Source organism: Schistocerca serialis, chromosome 5 (genome assembly GCF_023864345.2).
Source record: "Schistocerca serialis cubense isolate TAMUIC-IGC-003099 chromosome 5, iqSchSeri2.2, whole genome shotgun sequence".
In the NCBI taxonomy this organism is placed as follows: Eukaryota; Metazoa; Arthropoda; class Insecta; order Orthoptera; family Acrididae; genus Schistocerca; species Schistocerca serialis.
This window is the reverse complement of record NC_064642.1, coordinates 576745974-576772073: the sequence shown is the minus strand read 5'-3', so window position 1 is coordinate 576772073 and position 26100 is coordinate 576745974. Positions and strand designations below refer to the sequence as shown.

Below are 26100 nucleotides of genomic sequence, written 5' to 3'. Positions count from 1 at the left end.
TATTATTGTTGCTCTCTAATTTTCTTGGTGATCAAAACCAATACAATTAGTCAGACTCAATGATGTAATGCACCAGGAAATTAACGAAAGAGTCATAGGCATGTGCAGCCATCAAAAGCAAACAGTTCGAGTTGACACAGATCCAGAACGTTAGTTTTACTGCATGAACACGAAAATTTAGTATGCTGTAAACTTTTTTTTCCTTTCAGCATTTTGTGAGGAATGTCAGGGAGGAAAAGTTTTGTAAAGGTTGCTAATTATGTGTAAAGTTTGTTTCAAGCCGCTAACTGCTCTCATTCTCAAAGCCTTGACGAATATAGTCTGGATAATTAGGGCGGTGTGAGTTAAATACACTGCATCACGACATATACATAGTTTATGATACAAGACGAAAGGAAAAGTTTCATGTCCAGTCAATAAGGACATCGGCCTATAAAACCTCCAAAGTAAACGTCGCTATACAAATTTACAATAGTCTTCCGAGACCGTGACCCGGGTTAGCCGTTTAGTAATACAGATAAGGAATTTGCTAGGAAACATTGCAGTTGATAGTGAAATTCGACTAGCATTGTCGATCATGTACAGGTCTTGCTGTTCATTAACGTGATAGCATTTTGATGGCACCATAATATTTTCTTCCGCAGATAACTGAAAATTACCAAGTAAATCAAATAAATTTCATGCAATTGTCACGAAGTCTTCAGAAACAATGTCTTAAGCGAACCCAACTACAGAGCCCAACAATGTGACTGAAGAGCTTCGGTATTTGACTTCCCTATAAAATCGCAAATATTGTAATGTAGTGGAAGCATCCACCGTAAAGTCTTGCTTCCTTCTGTATGTAGCACTAACACATTAACAGAATCTCTGGTAGTGTACTGTAGTTGAAAAAGTTCTAGCTTTCTTGAAAATAGGAACGAAAGGTATTCATTTTATAGATTACAGTAGTCTGTTCGTCAGTGCTAAAAGCACAAAATAGAAAACCAGCATTAAGTCGTACTGGCATATGTTTTCTTTTATGAAGCTGCAGTAAATTCCAATGTTTACAGATAGCTTAAGACATCATGGCATGATGAGATAATTTATGATAGTTTATTCAGTTGAGCAATCTAATAATACAGCTAAAGAGCTATTAAAAGCATTGAGTGTAGAGTAGGTCTGCCCATAGAGTAACACTCTTCAGGGAACAAATGAATCATTGCTGCCAGTGATCATAATTGCCCTGCTGTTTAATTCATAAATACACCAAATGTGTATTGATATAACTGATATTATATTTCATTATTTACTGAAATGTTCTATTCTGATATTAAAAGTTTAGATGAAAAATGTAAAAATTCATCATAGTAAATAAAAAATTCAACGTAGTTTGATTACGGAATTAATGCTATTTCAATTTTAAAAATTGCTTAAATCATTTTGCTTGTGACAGCACTTTCCAATTTGCAGATGTGTATTTGAGTATATAATATTTACAAATATGTTTAGCTAGAAAATGTGCTGGTTTTGTAAATCAGTTGATGTTCTTCACTTTACACTAGTCATATGCCTTGAATCCTGCATGCAATTGTCATCTTGTCGTAACTTAACATTAAAAAAGTTGTTGTTTTACAGTGCTATTATTAATTACCAAATAACATACCAGAGTAACTTTAATCATAGCTAGACATTGTGGTCATAAAACATCGATCATCTAAATAACTACTTGCTGTGACTCCTATTGTTGATAGTGAAATCACTGGAGGAGAACTGACAAATATGCTGATGGTTTTTGGGGGGAAGGGGGCTGATGTTGAATTTCTCTTGGTGTATATGGTGTTTAAAGAAATGTTTCCACACTTCCACCACATCTACATTATATGATTCCATGTCCCCATTATCTTTCTTTCTTCAAGTTATAGAAGTTCTTTATTTTCTAATTTGTATCTGTTGTAAGCCCTACTTGACTTTGATCCTGATTAGCTACAGTTAGAGGCACCATTGTATAATTTTACTATTTGAGAAAAATGCAGCTGAAACCTCTTGCTTTATTCAGATTTGTGGACAGTTAACTGAGCAAGATGTAAAATGATCATACAGGTTTTTCTGTGTAAGTAAATTCATGCCTAAGTTCACTGTCATTGTATCCACTACGAATTCAAAGATTTTGTGTAAATCGTCTGATATGAATCATTTGGACAACACACTCTGAATATTATGAATCCAGTTTTCAGAGACACAATTACAGTGAAAACTGATGAAAAGAGTTGCTAACATCTGTGATCCATGTATCTCAAACGACAAAGAGAGAACATTACTTAATGCAGAGAATTAACTCAGGTCAAGACTGAAACATTCACTATAAAAAGTATACAAAATTCTTCACTGTGTCAACAAAAAGGTAAATGCCAGGTATCATGTGCAAAAAAATTCAAAATTCCAAGAATATAGCAAAGGACGTTAGGAGTATTATGAGACACTAAAGTACAAATTCCGTAAGACAAATGATAACTCCCAGATAATAGGAGCACACAGGTCAAAAAAATGTACCTTCAACAACCAGTTTATTAGACTTACTTGGACAGTCATTGCAATCTCCACTACCAGACACTTGTTTTGCCAAATCAGTTGTTAAAGAAACCAGAAGAAGAATTTGGTAATTGAAATGCAATAACTGTTCTGGTTATGATGGCACTCTCTTCAACAAAAGTGATAAGATCTCATCAGTCTTGTTTCCTTTTAACATAACCAGTCTTACAATGAGGGTCACTGTTCTCAATTTTAAAAGTTCAGTGAGATTTCTGGTACTCGTATTTGATGAGAGATTGATATGGTTACTGCACCTGAATAATATAGAGGCCAAAGACCGAAAGACATTGAATGTATTTAAATTCCTCAGCCACATGTCATGGGGAGCAGATAAAACATGTCTACCCAATTTGTACAAGGCTCCTGCCTTGATTGTGGCTGCTCAGTTTATGGCTCAGCTATGTCCTCTATTTTCAAATCATTGTTGCTGTTCACCATGCTTCAGTAGATTCGAGCCTTCAGAAATGGACCATAATTAGTGAGGCCGTTATGGACACACAAGAACCAGGACCTAGTGGTCTTAGTTCGCACCATGTATTTGTGTTTCTTTATGGTGGTAGACTCTTCCACCACCCTAATTAATAAGGATACTCAGAATTCTACTTAATTCTAAATTCTGTATTAAACCGATGTTAGCTGTTTAGGTATGTGGACAGCTGATATTTTTCTGTGAAAAGTTACATAAAAGTTTTGTTTGAAGTATTGGATGAAAACAGCAGCTGAGAAGTTGATGAGGCAGAGTAATGGCTTTTTTCAAAGTAACTAATCTGTTGTTCCCACAATTATCACTAGATTAGCACTAGTCATAATTTGTTTTCAGTATAGTTTACAAAAGTAACCTGCAGTGGTCATTCCTGCCTTTTGATAAGACATTCCACATCACTGAAAGTTCCCCTCCAGGATGAGGTTTACAGATCACAGTGTAAAGAGAAACTTCCTGTTATGCCTATTATAGAGATATGACAACAACTGACAACAACCTTGTAGGGTATAAAAAAGTGTTGAACACTTTTAACACACAATTTTATTTGCTTACAGGAATTTCATGTTGCATACGTTTTTATCAAAATGGCAAACTCACCTCGTCCCGGAATATGGGTCCTCGAAAGATCCCTTGATAATGGTGAGACGTATCAGCCATGGCAGTATTTTGCAGATTCTATTGGGTGAGCTGGAATTTTGTTTATGAGTTTGAATTGGTGTACAAATAATAACAAAACATTATCTCATTCTTTAATTATTTGCAGTGAATGTGAGAGGTATTTTGGCCCAGAAAGTGTGCAGTCTATCACTAGGGATGACTCTGTAATTTGTGAAACACAGTATTCAAAAGTTGTTCCACTTGAAGGTGGTGAGGTAAGTTAATGATTTTCTGGTTACATCTCTTTCCTCTTTTGTTCATAAGTTCATAATTAAATTTGTTCATCTGAATTGTAACTACCTAGAATCACTTTCAACATCACTGTGACAACAGATCGTAAAAGCTTTCTTTTGATGTGTTTAGTTTTTAGGACAATGGTAATGAAATTCATTTCCAGAAAACAAGATCCTACTGAAAACCTGTATACACTGTTTATTTCCCTTTATTTGAAACAGTAATACAGTTCCACATAAATTCTCTTCATTTAGAAACAATAATAGTGTTAAAAACAAAGCAGATACATATATTAGTGATCCAAAAAGGTAACCATTCACACTGATCACCCAAAACAGCTTAGCCTCTGTAATAGAGGTATACATTCTCAGAAATAGTAGAAGTATATACCTCAGTTGACCAACAAACAAAAAATGAAGAGAGGCAACTACTAACTTGCCTGGGAGTGATAGGTTGTGGATAACAACACAAGGAGTAATTAAAAAATGTAATAGTTGCATTACACCATGTGCCCCCCCCCCCCCCCCCCCACACACACACACACACACAACTATTCACAGGGAATTTTAAATCAAACAAATTTTTATGTTAATTTTGCACGTAAGATGCACATGAATTTTGAAAACAATTTTTAGAGGAAGAAAGTATGTCTTCTAATCTGTAAAATATGGTAATAATAAATACATAATCTTGAATATTAATTAATATTTCAAACATAAGTTGGGTATATGATTTTTTTTAAAGGAAATGTAGGATGCTGAGACTTGATTAAAAAGTTATTCAGACCTATGTGGATGGTGGTTTGTCTATAAAGTTGATTTTTATAAATATCAATTTTTCTAAAAACTTTTTGTCGTTCTCAGTGCCTCAATTCATTGTTTGGACTCTCGCATTTTGTAGTGCTTAAGGATTAAAAGCAGTTAATGTAGCCAAATAGACCGTTAACTAATCTGAATTTTGTATATACGAAGTTATGTTTGACAGGTTGTTGTTTCATGTCGGAACTGGATTTAAATTGAATCAGATTCGTTTGAGAGGAGGAGAAGATTCTATAGACAAAAATTAAGATTATTGCACTTATAAATTAATTGAGTGACAATATATTTTTAAATTTATGGATTTGTTTGAGGCTCTGTTTGTCAAGCTTCTGGTTTTAAAGGTGGAGCCTTGAGTAAATGATTCACGTCAGTCTATCATGTATCAGGAACAGAGCCATCAGTTCCACAAACTTTACATTAGATGAGAAATAATGTAGCATTCTTTTAAATGTTGTTGGCATACTTAATAGACTCTTTTCGATTATCATTCTTTTATGGAAAATTTATCATTGTACATTTAATGATATATCTTTGAAGTCTTGAAATTTTTATGTGTTATTTCTGATCTTGATGCTGTTGTAGATTGTAGTTTCCCTACTAAATAACCGACCATCTGCAAATGATTTCTTCAACTCTACAATTCTACAAGAATGGACTCGAGCAACTAACGTCAGACTGCGCCTGTTACGCACAAAAACATTCCTAGGACATCTCATGTCAATTGCTCGGCAAGATCCAACTGTTACCAGAAGGGTGAGATTTTTCACAAAAATTTTAAAATCCTAGAATTCAACATACACAAATGCATTTATATTACTGTGACTAAATATTTGATGTAAGATTTAACACATGTGCATTTTTTTCAGTACTTTTACTCCATTAAAGACATCAGTATTGGTGGACGTTGTGTGTGCAATGGACATGCTGATACTTGTGATATAACTGATCCAAATGATCCATACAAGCTGCTGTGTCGCTGTCAACACAATACATGTGGAGCAAATTGTGATACTTGTTGTAAAGGATTTGAGCAAAAGGCGTGGCGCCAGTCAAAAAGCTTCAAACCTTTTGTCTGTGAACGTAAGTCAAGAGATTAGATGCCCTACACATAATGTCATTTCGTTTCAGTGTTTACGTTGGTCTTAACAGTGGTTACAAGTGCCATTGCTAAATTTTTGAGGATGTGAAAGAATACCTACTTCTCCAAAAAGTTATGTTTATGTCTCTTCAGAGTGCTCACATTCAAGATGTGTGTATTGGTTCAAGGTGTCATGATGTGCCTTACTGAGAGAATTGTTACAAACATTTAGTACCAATTCAATTACTCCCAAGGGCTCAGAACAGTGCCGGCTTATGATTATTTCTTTTTTGGGAAGAAAAAGAGATCCCATAGATCCAGATCTGGGTTGTAAACTAGATTCAGAACGGGATGGTATCATGTCTCCACCACAAACTCTTTTGCTTCAACAAGAACCCAGTGTGACCCATGTTTGCCAATTTTTTGCTTATTTCTCTTGTATTTTCATGAGAAGCTTATGAAGGCATTCACCACCTTCTTAATCTGCAGTTATTGTTCTACCTTGTGATTGTGATGATGTGCTTAATTCCAGTAAGGAAAGTGCACAGCATTCTTCTCTCCAACATTCTTGCTTTCTCTGTTCTTCTGGAGTCTTTGTTTGGGAAAATTCAAATCCGTGATTCCTGAATAGTATCAAGGTACAGTTGGTACAGTCATATGTCATCAGTAGTTTTGGTGATGAGTATGAAAATTTACTTTTCACTATCAAACTTATGAATCATATGTTGGTTCTGTAAAAACTGAGCCTTCTGTTTCTGGTTTATGTGGCAAGGTACTCATCAGCATCAAACCTTCTTAATATGAAGACACTTGTGTAATCCCAATAGTTCATCAGAAATTCTGTCATTCTCAGAACAGAACACACCGTCTTCATTTGTGCTAGTTGCTGTGTACATGTTCTGACTTTGGTCTCCAAGCCAATTCACTTCCTGTTTGAATTAAGTGAATCAAAGATAAATATTATGCCCACAGAAGGGGAATAACCCAAAATTGCAAACCCATGCTAAGAACAATGATTCACTCTCAAACTTGCTTTCGAATTGTAAATCACAGATACATAGAAATGCTTCCATTTTAATGGCATGGGTAACATTGACACTGGATATTGGATGGAATACAACATGGAAGCTCTACTTTCATATCTAATGGTTATGTAGTGGTGAGACTTTCTGCAATAAATTAGGCTGGATGTTGCTATTGAGTTTTGTCATTCTCAAAACCCTCCCATTATGTGCACATGTGTGACAGATATCATTCTTTCATTGTAAGGAATCCTTCAGGTAATCTGTTGGGGAGACTTACAAAGCTCCTCAGATTATTTAACATCTCACAGGTTATTCCTTGCATTACCTCAGTTATTTAGTGTGTGGTATTCTTTGTCTTGTATAGTATGTGACATTGTTGAGCATGTGAATGAAAAAGTGCTGGAAAAACATCATTTTTACTGAGCTTTGTATATAATTTCCAGGGTTATTGTGGGCAACTTTTCACAAAGGTGCTACATAGAAACCAAGTTCTGGGAAACGATACAAAATGGATACCAATCATGTTGGCAAATGTTCGTGAAACACGAGGAAAACATATGCTTGTGCTTTTTCTGCAGGTACTTTAGGTGTGCAGAGGAATGTTTCTGTGCTTTGAGATGGATGAAACATGAGTGTCTTAAAAGCAGTCCATTGATTGGCATCATTCAATTTCCCCTCATCTAGCAAAATTCAAACAGACAGAATCTGTGTGTAAAATCATAACAACTCTGTTTGAAGATACAAAAAGTGTTCTCTTTGTTCGTTTTATGGATTCAGTATCACCAGTAACATATAAGATGCCCTCTCACTTTAGAGACTGAGACATGTAATTCATAGTAAACACATAAAAATCAAAGATCTGAAATTATCTTGATTCCTGGTAATGCATTCTTACTCTAGCCACCAGCACTGTCCATATGATTTGGGATACCAGGCAGATTTTTTGAACTGTTGTGTGAATTGCTCCTTTTTTCTCCTATACTTCAAAATAAATGGCTTTCTTCCTGATATTTTGAAATTGTGTACTAGTGAATTGTTTGAAATTTCTTGAGAGATTAAAACAGTGTGCTGGACTGGGACTCAAACTTGGAAAGTTTAGTTGTAGACTGCCAAAAATCTAGGTGTTGGACTTACGTGTAAAGGGTTTTCAGGAAGCATGTTCTGCTGTTCTGAAAGCAGTTGGACAATAGTTTATATACATGATCTATATAATACATTTTTCAACTATATTTATCTTCAGTAACCCACTGACGTTTGCTTTTAAGAGATGTATTGTAGTTATAACTGAATTTTGAGACGGAACGATCTACAGTCAAAGTTTATTCCTTCCTGGAATCTTTTACACCATAACACATCATCGTTGGAAATATATTTTATAGCATTCAATTTTATTTTGTAGATTTGTACAATAGAAAGTCCAGGATAGAATAACAACAATATTATGAAAGGGGTAGATTGCTACTTGCCACATAGTGAAGGCATTGAATTGCAGACGGGTACAGTGAAAAGACAGCTACTAAGTTTTCAGCCAAAGGGCCTTTGTCAGAAGTAGAAAACACACACGTGATCAGATTCTCACAAGCACAACTCATGCACACATGGCCACTATCTCTGGGTGCTGTGTTGTACATTTTGTACTTTTGTTACTGTGATATAATTCTTATAAAATAATTTACTTATCTGACCTAAAATTGTTTCTTGCTTTATAGCATGTAACTGCTTTGGACATACTGAAGAATGTGAATATGATCCTGAAGTGGATGCCAAAGGATTATCGTTGGATATTCATGGAAATTATGAAGGTGGAGGTGTTTGCAAAAATTGCCGTGACAACACTGAAGGAATCAACTGTAACCAATGCAAGCCTGGATTTTACCGTCCCTATGGCAAAATGCTTAATGAAACTGATGTTTGCCAGCGTGAGTAAAAACTGATAGTGCACTACAGAAATTGTGACGATAAGACAAAAAAATACTTAGAACATTTGTTATCTGTATCAAAATAAATTAAACAGAAATTTTGTGAACACCAAATAAGATGTAGCTCAAGTATATAAATTTAAATCTTAAGACACACATCACTCTTTTAAAGACATTGATACAATGAATGTAATTATTTGCAGCCTGTCAATGTGATTACTTCTATGCAACTGGAAACTGTGCAGAAGGCTCAGGACAGTGTGAATGTCGACCAGAATTCACACCACCAAATTGTGATAGTTGCAGTTTTGGATATTATGGCTATCCTGACTGCAAACCATGTGAATGCCATTTAAATGGAACAAGAGGCTTTCATTGTGAACCTACTAATGGGCTATGTCCATGCAAGGCCAACTATCGTGGAAAGTTCTGCACTGAATGTGAAGAAGGCTTTTACAACTTCCCTGAATGTCTCGGTAATATATGTACAAATACTAACATAAAGCATTAAAGTACATAAGCATCTAGCTTTAGTTCATAAAACGTAATAAAGTGATACATGCAGTGCTGTTTTTCTGGAGGAACGCTGGGGGACACGTACCCCTAAACTTTTTTGTTGACAAAGTAATTTTTTTACAAAGTTGAGAACTTGAAAGAGTGCCAAAGATTTATTTCATGGAAGTAAATTTTTTATTTCATTTTTTTGTGCTGGTAATTGCATTATGAACGATAGCAGTGCAGATTTTGGTGGGAAAAGTGATGTCATTGACTGTTTCAAGCATTTTGAAGCTGCGGCAACTGTTCTCGACAACTGAATCTCTGGCAGCCAGTTCGACAAGCATGTAGTGCCCTGGCCTGCTAATAGTAGGCGATGGTAGTGCTAAACGGATATGCGTACGCTCAAACGCCGAGCTATTGCTAGGTGTCTCTACGGTCCCACTACCACGATCCTTCGCGATTCATTGCAATCTTTGTTTTGTTGTTCTTTATTCATTTGCATTTGCGTTTGCTGTTCCGTTCTTGACAGTTGTGCAGAGTTTTACAGTGTGTCCTGTCTTTTGTTGCAACTTGTAAGTTAAGTTGGAGGTGAGAGATGAGCAGAAAACTAACAAACTATTTTATTTGTTCTCCTGCATCTAAAAAACCAAAAATTGTCAATAATTCATGTGCGAGGGAAAAGCCAGTAAGTTCAACATCAGTGGATGACGAAAGTGAAACTGTAAACCTTTATTGTTCAGGGGTTGATGGGAATCACATGCTTCATTTGAGGTGATGTAAACTGAAGTGTTCGATACCACATTCTCTTGTATGTTTGAGTGTTTCTTGGTATCGCATGCTTCATTTGAGCTGTTAAAGTCAACCAAAGAGTCTGATACTTTTTTTTTTACATGTAGATGACCGTCATGGCTAAAAGCGGATGGGTGGTATCCCATGCTTCAGTTATAAGTAATTTTCGCTGCATTATATCCAATGTTGGAGTACCCTCAAACTTTCTTTTAGAAAAAAAGCACTGGATACATGTAAAGACTCAACCATTATTTTGTTGTATGGGAGTTTAGTTTTCAATCTTTGTGTAAACCTGGTCTAACCTCTCAAATTACATTAAATTTGTAGTTATACAAGGGGACTGTTTACAGTGATAACACATGCTTCTAAACATCAGTAATATATTTTCCATAAGAATGTGATATTTTAATTGTTTGCTTAAAACAGAGAAATAAATTAATGTGAATGAACTTTTTTTAGCTTGTGACTGTAATCCTGAGGGTTCCACAAGTGATAAATGTGATGTTTCCTCCGGACAGTGTTTCTGCAAGAACAATTATGGCGGAAGAACTTGCTCAGAATGCCAAGACGGTTACTCACATTATCCAGAATGTAGATGTAAGTTATTATTTGTAATTTGTTTTGTTAGGACATTGTTGATTCACAAATGTTATCATTCTCTAAACAAGTATTTTAAAAATTTGGTATTCCTTATTCTTAGACCTGAATTATAGCTACTGTATTGTATTGAAATTACAAATTGTCTAATATTAGATGGAGCAATACATAAAATAAGGGAAAGGCAACCTCTCACCTACTGCAAATTGATGTAGGGAGCACAGAAACATGTAAGAGAAAACAGCATTCACACTAACTTTTGAGCACTAGCTCTTTTTCTGGCAAAAGTAAGCACACAACCACATGGACACACACACACATACTCCCGTGACCACTGCCAGACTAATCTGTTATCTACAGAGACATTTACAGTACACTCTGCAAGTCATTGTTTAGCTCTTTTGTGAGAATATTTTGTTGTGTAATTTGCAGAAGTTAACTAATGGTATTCATGATTGTATACAGTTTTAGAAATTGGAATACAACTTTGTATATTTGGTGTACTGATTTTAACTAAATATTAACCCAGAAGTTCTGTATTTGTGGTAGCAATGCATATTTACATTCTTTGAATTACATTCTTTGCACAGCCAATGTGGGTGTCTTCTGTAACAAACTGTTCATGAAATGTTATAACGTTAAAATTATTACATTCAGAAATTCAGCTTTTTATGTAGAGTACCCAGAGAATTCTCAAAAAGATAGATAAATGTCATCCTAAAATATCACACCCATAAGTCACAATGTAATTCACATTATCAAAATTTAAAATAATGTGTGCCGTACATAATTTCTTTATCATGAAAATAGTGGTGTTTTAATGGTATTTTGTCAAATAGCTCCTGGTTTATGAATCTTGTTCTCTATTGCAAAATTACAAGTTGGTTTTTGTAAAATAGCAAATCATTGTATAATGCTTTTGCTGAATCAGTTTTCTACAGCAGCACATTAAAAACGATAGTGTAACATTTAATTAACGTTAAGCAGGTAATTTATTTTGTTATGTATTTTTTTACAGATTGTAATTGTGATATTCGGGGTACACTTCCTGGTGTGTGCAGCAAGGAAACAGGCCAGTGCTTATGCCGAGAAGGATATGGGGGTGAGCGTTGTGACAGATGTGTGCCTGGCTACTATGGCTACCCAGATTGTCGCCCTTGCAGTTGCAGTGAAGTTGGCAGCTCGTCAACTGTGTGTGATGCCTCTGGAAGATGTAGTTGTTTAATAAATTTCTCAGGGAGAACATGTAATCAGTGCAGTCCTGGACATTATCAATATCCTGAATGTCTCAGTGAGTAATAACCTACCTTTTTCTTTCATAATCTGTCACATTTGGTTGTACATGTAAAAAGCGTGATTATGTCATGTGTTATGTTCCAATAATTTCTTCTTTCTTCAGTATTCTATATGTAACACATATATAAAGCAGTCTGCAATGACTATTGCATATTGATGTAATAATTTAAATAATCATGTGAAAAAAAACTCCTTAAAATCCATTTAGCAGTAGTCATTTTTAATCTATCTATCTAAGGTTCTGCAGAATCGTACAGCAGCATCAGTCATATATTTTCATTGATGATTTCACATTTGTTAGACAACCAATCTAGTTACCTTTCTATGGTTATCAATCACAGTATCTGTAAAAGAATAACTGTGTTAGCATCTAAATATTGTTTGTAAAAATATAACTACCAGTCTGACTGAACACAAAAAAAAAAAAAAAACTTACCATGTGTCAGTATGTGGGTAAAATCTCAGAAAAGTGTAATGCATTAGACTGTACATTGTAAATCTATGAATGCATCAGTCATATTTCTCCAGTTAATAAATTGATTTACATATTTCAGGCTGTGACTGTGATCCTCAAGGGTCCATTGGTATATCTTGTGATAATGATGGCAAATGTCAGTGTAAGAGCAATTTTGATGGAAATCATTGTGACCAGTGCAAGGAAGGATTCTACAACTTTCCCATTTGTGAAGGTATGGATGCTCTTAATAATTTGCAACTTTATTCAATGTACAGCAAAGAAAATGAAAGAATTCAACATGGATACAGTTAAGTATGTCTTGTGGATTACTGTTGACCAAATGATGTATTTTATATTTTGATGTTTGTTTTAATTTTTATAAGGCATGTTAAGTGATTAAAATTTTTTGGTAACATTTGCTGGGAGCAGAGATCTTGTAACCTATATAAAATCACTAAAAAAACGGTCTAGTTCACAATGGTACTTTATTAAAATGACCAGTTTTGGCCTATACTTAGGCTATCTTCAGAAACCACCATCAGCTGAAGATTATTATATGTACAAAGATCAGCTGGCCTCATTCGCTGAAACTGTCAAAGTTTTAGTGACTGAGGTCAACTGTCTGTTGTACACATCATCAGCTTCAGCTGATGATGCTGTCTGAAGATTGCCTAAGTATAGGCCTAAACCAGTCACTGTAATATAGTACCTTCATAATCTAACCTCTTTTTTCACTGGTTTTATATTAATGGAAATGTTGCCAAAGATAAAATTAAACAACAAGGAAATTTTATAGAATATCTTAGCTACTTCCAAATCTCAGTTGGTTATAAACTAGCTCGATCCAGGATATAACTGCAGTTTAGAAACAATCCAGTTAGTTTGGTATAAGTACTTGTAATTTTCTAAAAGTCTCTGACATCTCACATGCTTGTACTGGTTCATTGCACAAAACTAAGCCTCAGCTCTTCAGAAGCAAATGCCAACCATTGTTCATTTCTATGTGCACATTGTATATGGATAATAAGAGGAGAGGTGCTTAAATAGCTCAACCCGGTACTTATAGACATCCAAGCATAATCATGTTGATGCAGTGCCGCTCATCTGGGATGCAGTCAGTTAAAAGCCATACAGGGTTCACCATAAAAAGGTCCTAAACAAAAGGAAATGAAGTGATAATTCTTAATCATCTCCCAGAGTGCTGAATTAAATTCCTTTTGCCCAATTAAACTTTGTTTGCTGAAGTTTTGTAGCTGATTTCCAGAATTTCAGTTATCTGTCAATATTTTTCTTCAAAAGTTATCTTTGAACAGATTTAAGTTCTGTCAGCAAAATTGCTTCATGATAAAGGCAGACTGTCGATACATCATTGAACCATAATGACTCAACTACAGTTCCATTTGCAGTTTACAGCCTTTTCCCTATAATTTTAGATAAGCAAATGGCTAGTTGATCATCCAGATTATCAGAAGCACATTTTGGGATGTCTGTTTCTCTTGCTGAATCTACCAGATTTTCAAAGCAACAATAAGAAGAATCATCTGCAGAAATAAACTTTGATTTAAGTTATTAGCTACCATTATTTTTATCTTGTATAAGCCAGTTTATAAAAGAAGAAAAATTACAGAATAACCTTTACATCTCATTTTTCTTTAACAGCATACTAAATTTGTGCATGCATGTACTACTTCTTTCCAACAGTTAGCATGATCTTAGAACATAAGCTCTAAGATTGTAATTTGGTTGGGAACTTTACTGGACAATTGTAGAGTTTTTGGGGGAAAAAGCAATCATAAAATGTATATTTTGTAGAGGAAGGAATGCTTTTTCATATATTGATCAACAAAAAGTGTGAAGCAAGTTTGAAAGTCCACAATTTTATTAGCCACATTCAGCCCCATGTCACAACCTATATATGCAAAAGTGGTAAAGCTTGCAGGTTTTATAAACAAACTACTATCTAAGAAACTGCGAAGAGTGTTGTAGTGAGAAAATTTGTTGACGACTTTGATTGCCACATGGAACAAAATTTTGAATGAAGTGATGTGTAATTACATAATGTTTACAATGCAAATTGTTCAATCATATTTCCAAGTTTTGCATCTTTACAACAGTTATTCTTGAACCCACAACATTTCAAGAGTGGCCAAAATTTTTGAAATGTTGCATTTTTACATTGTTATGGACATCACTTAAGAGGCTCTACTTACACTGTATAGAAATTTGTGGGCTAGAAATGTGCATATCTCCATTTCAGAACTTAACAAATGTACACACAAAATTTGAACAAAATATGATATGGTGGAGGTGATGTTTAACCACCGTATAGGAGTGGTAGATATGCCCACAGCTGTGGGGCTTTTGTCTGACATAGTGCAAACCAGTTAAGAGTAACCCTTGTAATGAAGAGAAATGAGCAGTCACACTGTCGTTTTCGAGATATGAGGTATATGCAGGCTGAGCACTGTTAAATGATTCTGATAATTTCTGTGAAAGCTTGATTGTATTGTCAGACATGATTTTGTAAGTATTGTGTAAAATATGAATAAACTACATTTTCTATAATTTATTACTTCTTAAATTTTTTCCAGAGTGCAACTGTGATCCTGCTGGGGTTGTGGAAACTTTCGCTGGCTGCGGGTCTGTTCCTCCAGGGGAACTCTGCCAGTGCAAGGATAGAGTCCAAGGAAGGATCTGTAATGAGTGCCGACCTCTTTTTTGGAATCTGCAGGCTTCAAATCCAGATGGCTGTGAAAGTAATTATATTTCACTTCATTAACTTCTGACTTAAGCTTACTATTTTAATCATTGTAGCTGTTATCTTGCTCCATCTAGCAGAGTTGTTATTTTTAATGATAATGCAACATTTTCCACATACTTTATTGTTGTAATGGACAAAATATCACTTGTCGGCACAGTGGTGTTTCTTAGCTATACTCCTGGAGGAGGCCATGATGATACTGAAACGAATAAAATATTAGACTACTTTATTGCAACTAGAAGAAAATGAAATACTTAACTTCGTAACAATCCATGTCCACAGGAGTGTCATGGTTATTTATTACTGTCACTGAACATTAGTGTATCACTTGATATAGAACAAAACACTAATCTCTCCTTACAGAGTACAACTGCCAATAAACATTTATGCAGAGCTCTGTTTAATACAACTATCGAACTGCTGTCTCGGTAGAGAGACAACTCTGTCATCTTCAGCAATGAGTGCAGACTAGGCTGAGCAGCACTGCCCTCAGACTTGAGTAAGCATGCTGATGCGGTGACCTGTGGAAATTCTTGTGGGCGTTTCTACACTGACACTGCTCATTCATCACTGCATCCAGCAGCGACTGTGCTTACTTACCACTTCATAGCAAGGTACCAACCTTGCCATGGCACTCCAATTTTTAGATGACACCACATCCTCCCCCACAAACCTCCACACCATTGTTGTATAGTGCTGTGTCACATAGCAATGGAAGAAGAAAGAACTGATTGTGGATGTAGATGAGAAGATACGGAGTAGAATGACAGCTGATGGCAGTTCCCTGTCTGTGCACTGGTATCCATGTTGCGATTTACAAATAACACAGGCAAAAGCAAGGGGATCTTCTGGGGTGGCATGATGGGCGTTCGGTGGCGGTTTCTCCACAGACATCGGCACAGGCTGAAGGACAGATGTTGATGTTGGTGATGGCAGCAACAGTGGTAGCACAATGTCCACCTCCATGAGCACCATCTCTGTGGGCACCACTCTGGACAGTACTGGCCGCAACTGGTGGAGATAATCTCTGCAGTGGCGGCGCAACATTGATCTCCATGGGCATGATTCTGGATAGTGCTGGCCATGGCTGGTGGAGATGCACAGATGTCTGCTGTTGTGGAGACCAGCGGGGTGTTGGATATGTGGGCAGAACCACTGACATAAATGTAAGAGCACCACAGATCATTCTGCTGAAACTGATGCAGCAGAGTGGAACCTTGTATGATGTAACAAGAAGGTCCTAAGGTTTTTGTTATGACACCATGCTCCCAATGCTGTTTCTTACCAAAAGTATTTAAGGAGGCCACTCTGCAGCTGAAATTTTGTCTGACCTTCTGTATTGAATTGTTTTTGTGGCAGCCACAGAAGATGCAGTGGGGTTTGGTGGCAACAATCGTTTAATAATCCTACTGGTGACTTCCCATCAAGAGGCAAGGAGTGGTTAGAAGAAAGAAAAATCTTTGAGGCTTGCTCCCATGTGTGGTAGCAACGTATTTCTCCATGTGAATTTTGAACTTTTGAACTATCCGTTCAGCTTCACCATTAGACTGAGGGTGAAAAGGAGCAGTAGTCACATGGTATGTGTAGTTGGCACCACAAGACTGTTGAAAATCAGCTGACGTGAATAGCAGTCCATTGTCCGAAACAAGGATTTGAGGAAAACCTTGAAGACAAAAAATGAAGACAAAGCCGATACTATATTTACAAAAATCAAATGGCTCTGAGCACTATGGGACTCAACTGCTGAGGTCATTAGTCCCCTAGAACTTAGAACTAGTTAAACCTAACTAACCTAAGGACACCACAAACATCCATGCCCGAGGCAGGATTCGAACCTGCGACCGTAGCGGTCTTGCGGTTCCAGACTGCAGCGCCTTTAACCGCACGGCCACTTCGGCCGGCCTATATTTACAGTATTGGTGGATATCATGGGGACAACAAAAGGAAATTTACTGTATGTTCTGTCACCAAAAACTATCATGCATTCCAGAATGGACTTGTGAAATCAGTATGGATGCAGTGCCACGGTCTGGATGTACGTGGCCACTCATAGAAGAATTGTAGTGGAGCTGATTGATGTTCTGCACAAACCTTGGAACGAGATGTCATTTGCTCAGTCTGGGCGTCGATGCCCTGCCAAGTTCAATGACGTCTCCCAAGTGACCTTGAGGCAACAAAAACAAAGCTTCCTACTGGAAGGAATGAGGAATCACAACACATGCAGTGTCATTCTGTGTATGCAACAGCAGAACACATGATCATGCGCATAGCATGTGATGATGTAAAAAAATAGCAATGTTGCCACTGAGAAGGGAATTTCTTTCAAACTACGCAGCCACCCACGGAACACATACTGCAGAAATAACCTGAAGTGCTGTGTCAGAAGCAGTTGCTGTGGCAGTATGCTGAAAATTGAAAGGAAAATTTTGAAGACTTTCAAAATCCTGAGTATTGATTTAATATCATGTTTCCTCAGATGACTGACCAGTAACCAAGACAACAAGTCAGCATTTGAATGTTGGGCAGTGGGCCTGTACAACAATTCAAGCAGATAATTAGACAATATCAGTCCCAATCGTTACAGTTTTTGTGCTGTCTGTGATGGGACAGGGTTGGAAGGATTGAACGGGTCCATTAAAGTCTGATGATCTGTATAGCTTCCAACTGTGCAAATGGTGTAACTTTGTAACACCATAGATAAGGGTGAACCCTTCTTTTTCAAGCTGACTGTAATTATGCTGTGCTTTGTTAAGGTCTTTTGAGGCAAAAGCAATAGGCCTGTCAGCAGAACCTATTCTATGGGAGTGCACAGCTCCAATCCCGTAAGAAGACGCATCCACAGCTGACACAACAGGCTTATCTGGATCAAAATGAGTCCAACAACGATGACTTACATGTCCTTTAATTGCTGTATTGCATTTTCACGGTCTTGAGACCACACAAAGGGAACAACTTTCTGGCACAGCCAGTTTAGCAGAACAGCAATCTATGCAGTGTTTGCAGTGAATTTAATATGATAAAAAAGCTTCCCCATGCCAGCTTGGAGTTCCATAATGTTACAGGGTGATGGCAGATCATTAATCACAGTGCAAATCATCAAAGTTCTTTGCTGAAGAAGGAGCACTTTTTCTTGTTGCGCTTTGAGCCACCTGCAGAAAGAAATTGAAATAAGTTGTCTAAATTTGTCAAATGTTCAGCAGCAGATGTACGACCTGTGACAACAGTATTGTCCAGATGCTTTGTACTGGAAAGGACTTTTGCTATTAATTGTTCATCCACGATCCAGTGTAAAATAACAGGAGCTGAAGCACTTCCAAACAGTAGTTTTGAAACTGGAACAAACCCAGGGGAGTGTTGATCACAAAATTTCACATGGGCTGCTCATCCAGCAGTAACTGTAAGCATGCCTCATGTAAGTCAGTCTGATCTGCCCTGTTCCAATCTGACCATTAATTTCTCCAGTTGTGGAAGAGGAAAGGAATGCAAGACAGTTTGTGGTTTTACTGTGGCTTTAAAATCAACACACAAATGTAAACCTCCTGATAAATTTTTGAGAATGACCAAAGGTGAGGCCCACTGACTTTCAGAAATTGGTTGGATAACCCCATTGTCTTTCCATCCTGAACAACTCAGTCATGTATTGCATGGGGGACTGGTCTTGCAAGCAAAAATAATGGTTGCACATTGTCTTTAACAGTGTTGTGCACTTCAAAACCTTTATTCCTTCCTAAACCTGATTCAAACAGTTCACTGTACTTACTGCACAAGTGAGAAACAATCATGTGACACTGAAACACTGACTTTGAACACACTATCTCATATGCACAGACTGAACACATCAAATATGTATAAACCAAAAACGTCTGCCTTGTTCCTCTAACTGATTACATAATGTATATTTATTTATTTATTAAGTAAAGCACATTTTGTGATGGTACAAAAATTTATGGCAAACTACACACACCAAGCACTGGTGTGTCATGTTTGTTATAGACGGACAAAACAGACGTAGACTTCTGTAGCTGTGGACTGCCGATCCTTTCATATGTGTCTTTACTGATAAGGGAAACAAATGCACCTGTGTGTAACTAAAATTTAACTGTCTTTCAAGGTAGTCTTAATTGCAGAAAAAGTTTGTTCTTCTGTCTTTGTACTACAGCAGAAGATTTCTGTGACACGGAAATGTGAGCCTTCACTTGTGCTGTCTCTAATGGTAATGCAGACACAACATGCACTTGTTGATTGCTTCGCTGAAGCCATGAGCCTGCCCTACGCTGGCCCTGACCCAAGCTTGGGCTGCCTTGTAAACAGACTGTTCGATTATGATCTTGCCTACCAAACTGGAAATACTTTGTGTCACGACACTGAAAATCTTTTCTATCATGATTTGAAAAGCACTGAGGACAAGACTTCCTCACAGTTTTCTGTAATACATTTCATGTTGCACAAGACTATGAGTTTCTACCTTTACATTTACTATTAGTCTCAGCTTTATTTCATTCAGTTTAACACGAGCATGAACCTTAGACTGAGTGATTATGCACTTTTGACAACGGGAACCCATGGAGCCTCAAAATTGATCTCAGTCGTGTCCATAGTAATTTGAGTTTCCACAATAGACAGAACTGTTTCCAAATTGGGATGCATCAATTTGAGAACAGCAGTGCGAATATGTGCACCTGATACATTTTGCATGGCTGCATCACATAACACAACATCACTATAACTGAGTCCATAAGAACACTTAAACCTGCAATGTCATGTAAGCCATCTAAGTTTGGCAATCCACTATTTTAAGGTTCATGCAGGCTGCTTCTTTAGCCGCAAAAAATTTAAACCTTGCTGCACTGACATTCATGTGAGCATCATTCGTTAAGCAGCTTAACAAGTTCGCCATAGCTAATAGTTTCTGGACAAGAATCAGGGTACAGTTTTAAATGCCGACAGTATACTTATGCTCTGACCATTGAAAGCAGAAAAGCATTGTGCGCCATACCTGTAATATTGTATGCATAAAATGGGCCTCCATCTGCACCAGATATTCTGACCATCCTCTTTGTTACCACTGAATGGGTGAATCATGGGCACAGAAACCAGTGATGGTGCTGCTTGCTGTGATAGTAATGTAGTCATCTGTTGGACACTGAGCAGCAGGCATTCCATCTGCTGCTCCTGAAACTGAACAGCTTTTTGTTTAGAGACAATTCCTGTGGCAGCTCAGAGATGCTTAACACTTTATTTGACACACAAAAAAATCAAAATACATAAGACAAACACAGGGCAGGCAATGCATAGTTACAACATGTACACAGCATTGCTGCCTTTGTAATTAGGCTAGTGAAGTCTGTACAAACAACATTTGTTTTACCTCACTAAATAATGCTCATCAGCATAGTGATGGGTTCTTAGCTTTACCCTGGGAGAGGCTGAGATGACACTACAGCACATAAAATATTAGATCACCTTATCATAACTTGTACAAAATGAAATACTTAACTTTGTAACAATCCATGTCCACAGGAATGTCATGAGTATTTGTTTCTGTCACTGAACATTAATGTATCTCTTGATACAGAAGAAGACACTAAGCTCTTCTCACAGAATACAATTGACAATAAACATTTATGCAGAGTTCTGTCTAATACAACAGAGAGAGATAATGCTGTCATCATTGGTGTTGACTACTGCAGGCTGTGCTGAGCAGCACTGTGCTCAGATGTAAGCAATCATGCTGATGCGGTGTTGAATGGAAACTCATGGGGGTGTCTATGCCAACTTCACTTATTCATCACTGCATCTGGCAGTAACTTTATGTACTTGTGGTTTCATCACCAAGTACCAATCTCACTCTTTGGATGACACACATGTATTGAGACATTTTCCTTTTAACCCTAGAATGGTCAGGCAAAAAATAGTTTCAGGAATGGTCAGGCTGGGTCTGTGGCACCCAATAAATGAATCACTTGTAACAAGTGACAAACACTATACACTACTGGCCATGACGTGCTACAGACACGAAATTTAACCGACAGGAAGAAGATGCTGTGATATGCAAATGATTAGCCTTTCAGAGCATTCATACAAGGTTGGCGCCGGTGGCAACATCTACAACGTGCTGACATGAGGAAAGTTTCCAACCATTTTCTCATACACAAAGAGCTGTTGACCGGCGTTGCCTGGTGAAACGTTGTGTTGCTTCGTGTAAGGGGGAGAAATGCGTACCATCGCGTTTCCAACTTTGATAAAGGTCGGATTGTAGCCTATCACTATTGTGTCGTATCATGACATTGCTGCTCACATTGGTCGAGATCCAATGACTGTTTGCAGAATATGGAATCGGTGCGTTCAGGAGGATAATACGGAATGCCATGCTGGATCCCAACGGCCTCGTATCACTAGCAGTCGAAATGACAGGCATCTTATCCACATGGCTGTAATGGATCGTGCAGCCACGTCTCGATCCCTGAGTCAACAGATGGGGACGTTTGCAAGACAACAACCATCTGTACAAACAGTTCGATGATGTTTGCAGCTGCATGGACTATCAGCTTGGAGACCATAGCTGCGGTTACCCTTGACGCTGCATCACAGACAGGAGCACCTGCGATGGTGTACTCAACGATGAACCTGGGTGCACGAATGGCAAAAGATCATTTTTTCGGACGAATCCAGGTTCTGTTTACAGCATCATGATGGTCGCATCCATGTTTGGCGACATCGTGGTGAACGCACATTGGAAGTGTGTATTCATCATTGCCATACTGGCGTATCATCTGGTGTGATGGTATGGGGTGCTATTTTAAGTTTATGAATTATACAATAATTATAAAAAAACCTGAAAAACATACTTCTTTGCATCACTCAATGCAAGTAAACTGGAAATTAAATTAAATTTGATTGAAATACGAATATAAATATTAATAAGTTGTAGAACTAATAAGTAAAAACGTTGAATTTTTATTATATAAATAGAAAATGAGTAAATGAACAGTTTGTGAGATATTGTCCTCTAAAACCATCATTTTTCAAGACAGTTGGCATAAACCATTTCAGCATGCACTAAGCATAACTACACCTTGCAAACTTTGCAGATATATTTAGTTTTGCTGTCCTTGCATTTGTAGCCTCTTCCCCTTTTCCCTGGATGTAGACCTTCAACTATTGTTTGCTCTTTGGTGCTGGAGAGGTTAGAGACAATCCTGTGAATTTTGCATGGGAGGTTTGACTTGGTTGCAAACATTGTCAAGTATGGTGTTATGAGAGACTTTCCTAGGGTTCTGTGCTATTCTGTTCTAACTCAAATGCTTTTGTTTGCTTTGAATACAATGTAGCCTTTGAGAGCTGAAATGTTCAACTAGTGAAAAAAGGAATAGAGAGTCCTCTGTCATGTCACTCTAGCTGCAGTATATTCACCACACATACCATCATTGGCATCTACGACACCCTTTGTTTTGCTGTAGTATGTTATTATACTTGCATTTTTCTTTTCGCCGCTGTCACTGTCAATTTCATCATCATGGTGGATTGACAAAATAAGCAGTACTGATTTGTTTCAGTTTGGTACATATGCAAGTAATGTGACATCTTTCTGAAATCCAATCATACTTGTGCAGTCTTTTTTAGATTGTTTGGGCAAAAACTCAACTGGAATTTCAGGTATATTTTTTAACATAGCAATGACAGTAATATTCTTTTCTTGTAGTACTTTTTTGACGATTGGGTAAGAAGTAAACCGATGGTCTATTGTCATATTTCTTCCAGACCCTTTTGCTGGGTTTACAAGATGCAAAACAACATTTTCTGCCTTATTATTGTCTTCGTACAGTCATTGTGGTTGTGCACCTGCATAGGTATCCAAATGTTTTACATAGTATGTTTTAGAATAAGCCAGGATGAAAACGGTTTTTTGATGGAGCAAAATATACATCGCATTTGGAGACAAACATATCAAGAATGGATCTTATGGTAGCAAGATTATCTTGTGGATTTTCTTTCTTCCCTCATATGGATGTTGTCAAACCTGATACAGTAAGTCAAAAATCTGAACCTTTTCAATGACATACTTGCTTGAAAGATTTCTATTCCGATCCCATCTGTATTCCGAAATTCTTCAATATTCACTTTACTATCAAGCAGTTTTCCAGTTAAGTAAAGTAGGCCAAAATATGTTTTCAGTTCATCAAAACTTGCAAGCCTAGCCATATTTGGGTCACTTGTATAATTATTTCAAACTGAATCAATATAGATATTGGTTGATTCAAGAATTAAATCAATCAGTGGATTGCCGAAAAATAACTGCCATGGTTCTAATGGTGAATGTACATCCATCTCAGGTGGAATGCTTCCAGGCAATGCATGGGAACTATGTTGTGACATCTTGTTCAAACGCTTGTTTGGGAAACAAGTTTTTCTCCATTTAGTTACTCTATTCCTTCCTTTATAAAAGTGCATAGGTGACCAGCTACAGGAGTTGTACACGATTCAACAATGTAGCTGCATTGGTGCTGATGAAGGTGGAACATCTTCCTCTACACCTCAACTTATTTCACTATTTATGTTGTGCTCATCGTTTATTTCAAAGTCTGAGTCCGCATCAGAACTGAGTAAATTTCACTGTATGAAATATTTTCTCTTGCTATTTTATATTGTAAACAATTGACAATGATAATTTAGTTTTAGGACATTACAAATAGTGTGCAAAGTAACTCAATGATAGGCCTACATCAGTATAAAAATAGGAACACTCTGGCAGAAATTAGTAACATAAATGGTCAGGCTGGATCTGACAGACCCAAATGCTTTTTGGAAGACTCTCAGACAATGAGTAAACAAAACAAATCCTGAAAATGATGACCAAACAAAGCAAAACCTCATTCACAATGTACATGCTTTCTCGCTTGTGTTTCAGGAAGTTAGCAGAGTACTCGAGTCAGATCAGCAACTGTAAGAATATAAATTCAGTAAGACGAAAACTAGTGGGGTCTCACAGAGCCAGCCTGACCATTCTAGGTTTAAATCTGTGAAACATTCAGCTTTTTAGTGAAGTCCAAAAGAATTATTTTTACTCTGATGCTCTGCTACATCAACATCTGTCTTTGCCACATTTATGAAGAATTCATGTCAACAATCTGATATTTGTGACTGTTTTACAATTAGGCTATCATTTACTTTGATCACAGATGATTAGTGACTATTAACTGTGATGTCCAACATTGATGTGACAGCCAACCACACTGTCTTTGTCTTACTTTTATTTTGTAAAATGAACTTATTGTTTATGTTTGTGTGGATGTCTTTACAGATTTTTAAACATAGCTTTGTAATGTGTAACATACTCAGTAAAATGCTTAGTTTTGTTATATTTCAGGTCATAGTGGATTTGCCTCTACTTGGCATTAGAAATTTTTGTACCTAGTGTTATCCATTTAAGATGAGTACTCATTTTGTTACGTGTAGTTCTAAGTGGTATGTTGAAAAATGGCATAACAGTAGTGTCACATGAGAGGGAACACATGAGGATGCAGATTGTCCATGACGTACCATTGAGCCATCAGAGTTCCGTCAGTCACTAGCAGCTGTGATCTTAAGTCATATCTGGTGGCTCCCCACACCATAGTGCCAGGAGTAATACCTCTTTATCTCTTAAAAACTATAGAAGAATAGGACCTCTTCCCACAGCACTGCCATAGTAGCTATCTGGGGTACTGCAGGACTGGTATTCAATGCTGAATGCAATGTGATGCCATTCACCAGCAGTCCCTTCCCAATCATAGAACCATTCAGAAACAGCCATTTGTATTGTCATAATTGGCAGCCTAAACATGGGATGGTAATTCCCTAGTCCAGCTGCTGCAAGTCCCTGACCGATGGTGAGATGACACGGAATGTTTCAGGGAGTTCATTATTTGTTGTTGGATGGCAGATGCACATGTGAAGGGTTATAATGTGCTTGGTGCACAGTCTGGCAATCATCCATTATGGGCGTCAGACAAAGTCAACCAGAACCTTGATGAATACACGTCCTCATATTCCATGCATTCCATTGCCTGGCCACCTATAACACTTAAATGCTCTACAACATCAATATTGAACGATTTGACTGGCTGTCAAATGGAGACCCACCCTGAGGTCCTATCAAATTCTGTTAGGTGCTGAAAATGCTGTCTCACAAGGGTACTCAGCAGGTTCACACTGATGTCTGACCATGTGTCCTGTGTGCTTCACTCTTTTTGTTAGTCAGTGTATCTACAATGTCTTTACAGGTCGTACAAAGGTCTTATACATATAATATGGATTTTGATGCCCAGAATTTGGCAGTGTTGACTCTTGAGGCATTTGCTGAAATTAAGTTGGCCAGTTTGCAGGTTACAGGTAACTTTAGGTGGTCAAGAGGAGATTTGCAATTTGAAATCCTTCACATTCCCCATCACTTCAAGTTCTGTTTGCACTGCATGAATCCAGTTTTCAGTCTATTCAAGTCCTTTCACTTCTGATACGCTAGATGAAAACCAGCAAAATCTTTCTTTTGATTTGGGATATGTCCTCTGGGTGTCTTGTTTTGCCACTATTCTATGCAGTAGGTAGAAGGTGCCAATGCAATTGCTTCAATTGTTCTGAGGAAACTCTTTTTTGACTTCAGTCTGTTGCTAAATGGATCTTTCACTGTGTTATCTTTTAACTCCTGGCCTTAGCAACAGTAGGCAACAGCAATGGTTAACTGGCACATGGACAGGAGGCCACAGCGCAGTTAGCAGTAGGGCCTCTGAGCATGCTACTGTCATTTGTCTGCAAGCAATTTGATCATGCATGTGTGGCTTTCAAACAGGTCCTCCATAACAGGCCACCTCCAAAACAGACCAATAACAGTGAGGACACTGGCCATTGCTATCTGTCAACAGTAACAGACAGCCACTTGTCAA

The 26100-nt window shown here is 37.3% G+C and overlaps 1 protein-coding gene across 1 annotated transcript in view; it reads left to right on the top strand.

The window, feature by feature from the left end:
• The window catches only part of LOC126482302 (laminin subunit alpha), a 365291-nt gene that overhangs the window by 90791 nt on the left and 248400 nt on the right, over window positions 1-26100 (top strand). The window contains exons 2-11 of the mRNA XM_050106331.1: window positions 3607-3734; window positions 3816-3924; window positions 5344-5514; window positions 5628-5841; window positions 8574-8783; window positions 8987-9259; window positions 10530-10667; window positions 11686-11958; window positions 12518-12652; window positions 15012-15176. Coding sequence (XP_049962288.1) covers window positions 3637-3734; window positions 3816-3924; window positions 5344-5514; window positions 5628-5841; window positions 8574-8783; window positions 8987-9259; window positions 10530-10667; window positions 11686-11958; window positions 12518-12652; window positions 15012-15176 — 1786 coding nt within the window. The 5' untranslated portion in view covers window positions 3607-3636. The remainder of the gene's footprint in view (window positions 1-3606; window positions 3735-3815; window positions 3925-5343; window positions 5515-5627; window positions 5842-8573; window positions 8784-8986; window positions 9260-10529; window positions 10668-11685; window positions 11959-12517; window positions 12653-15011; window positions 15177-26100) is intronic.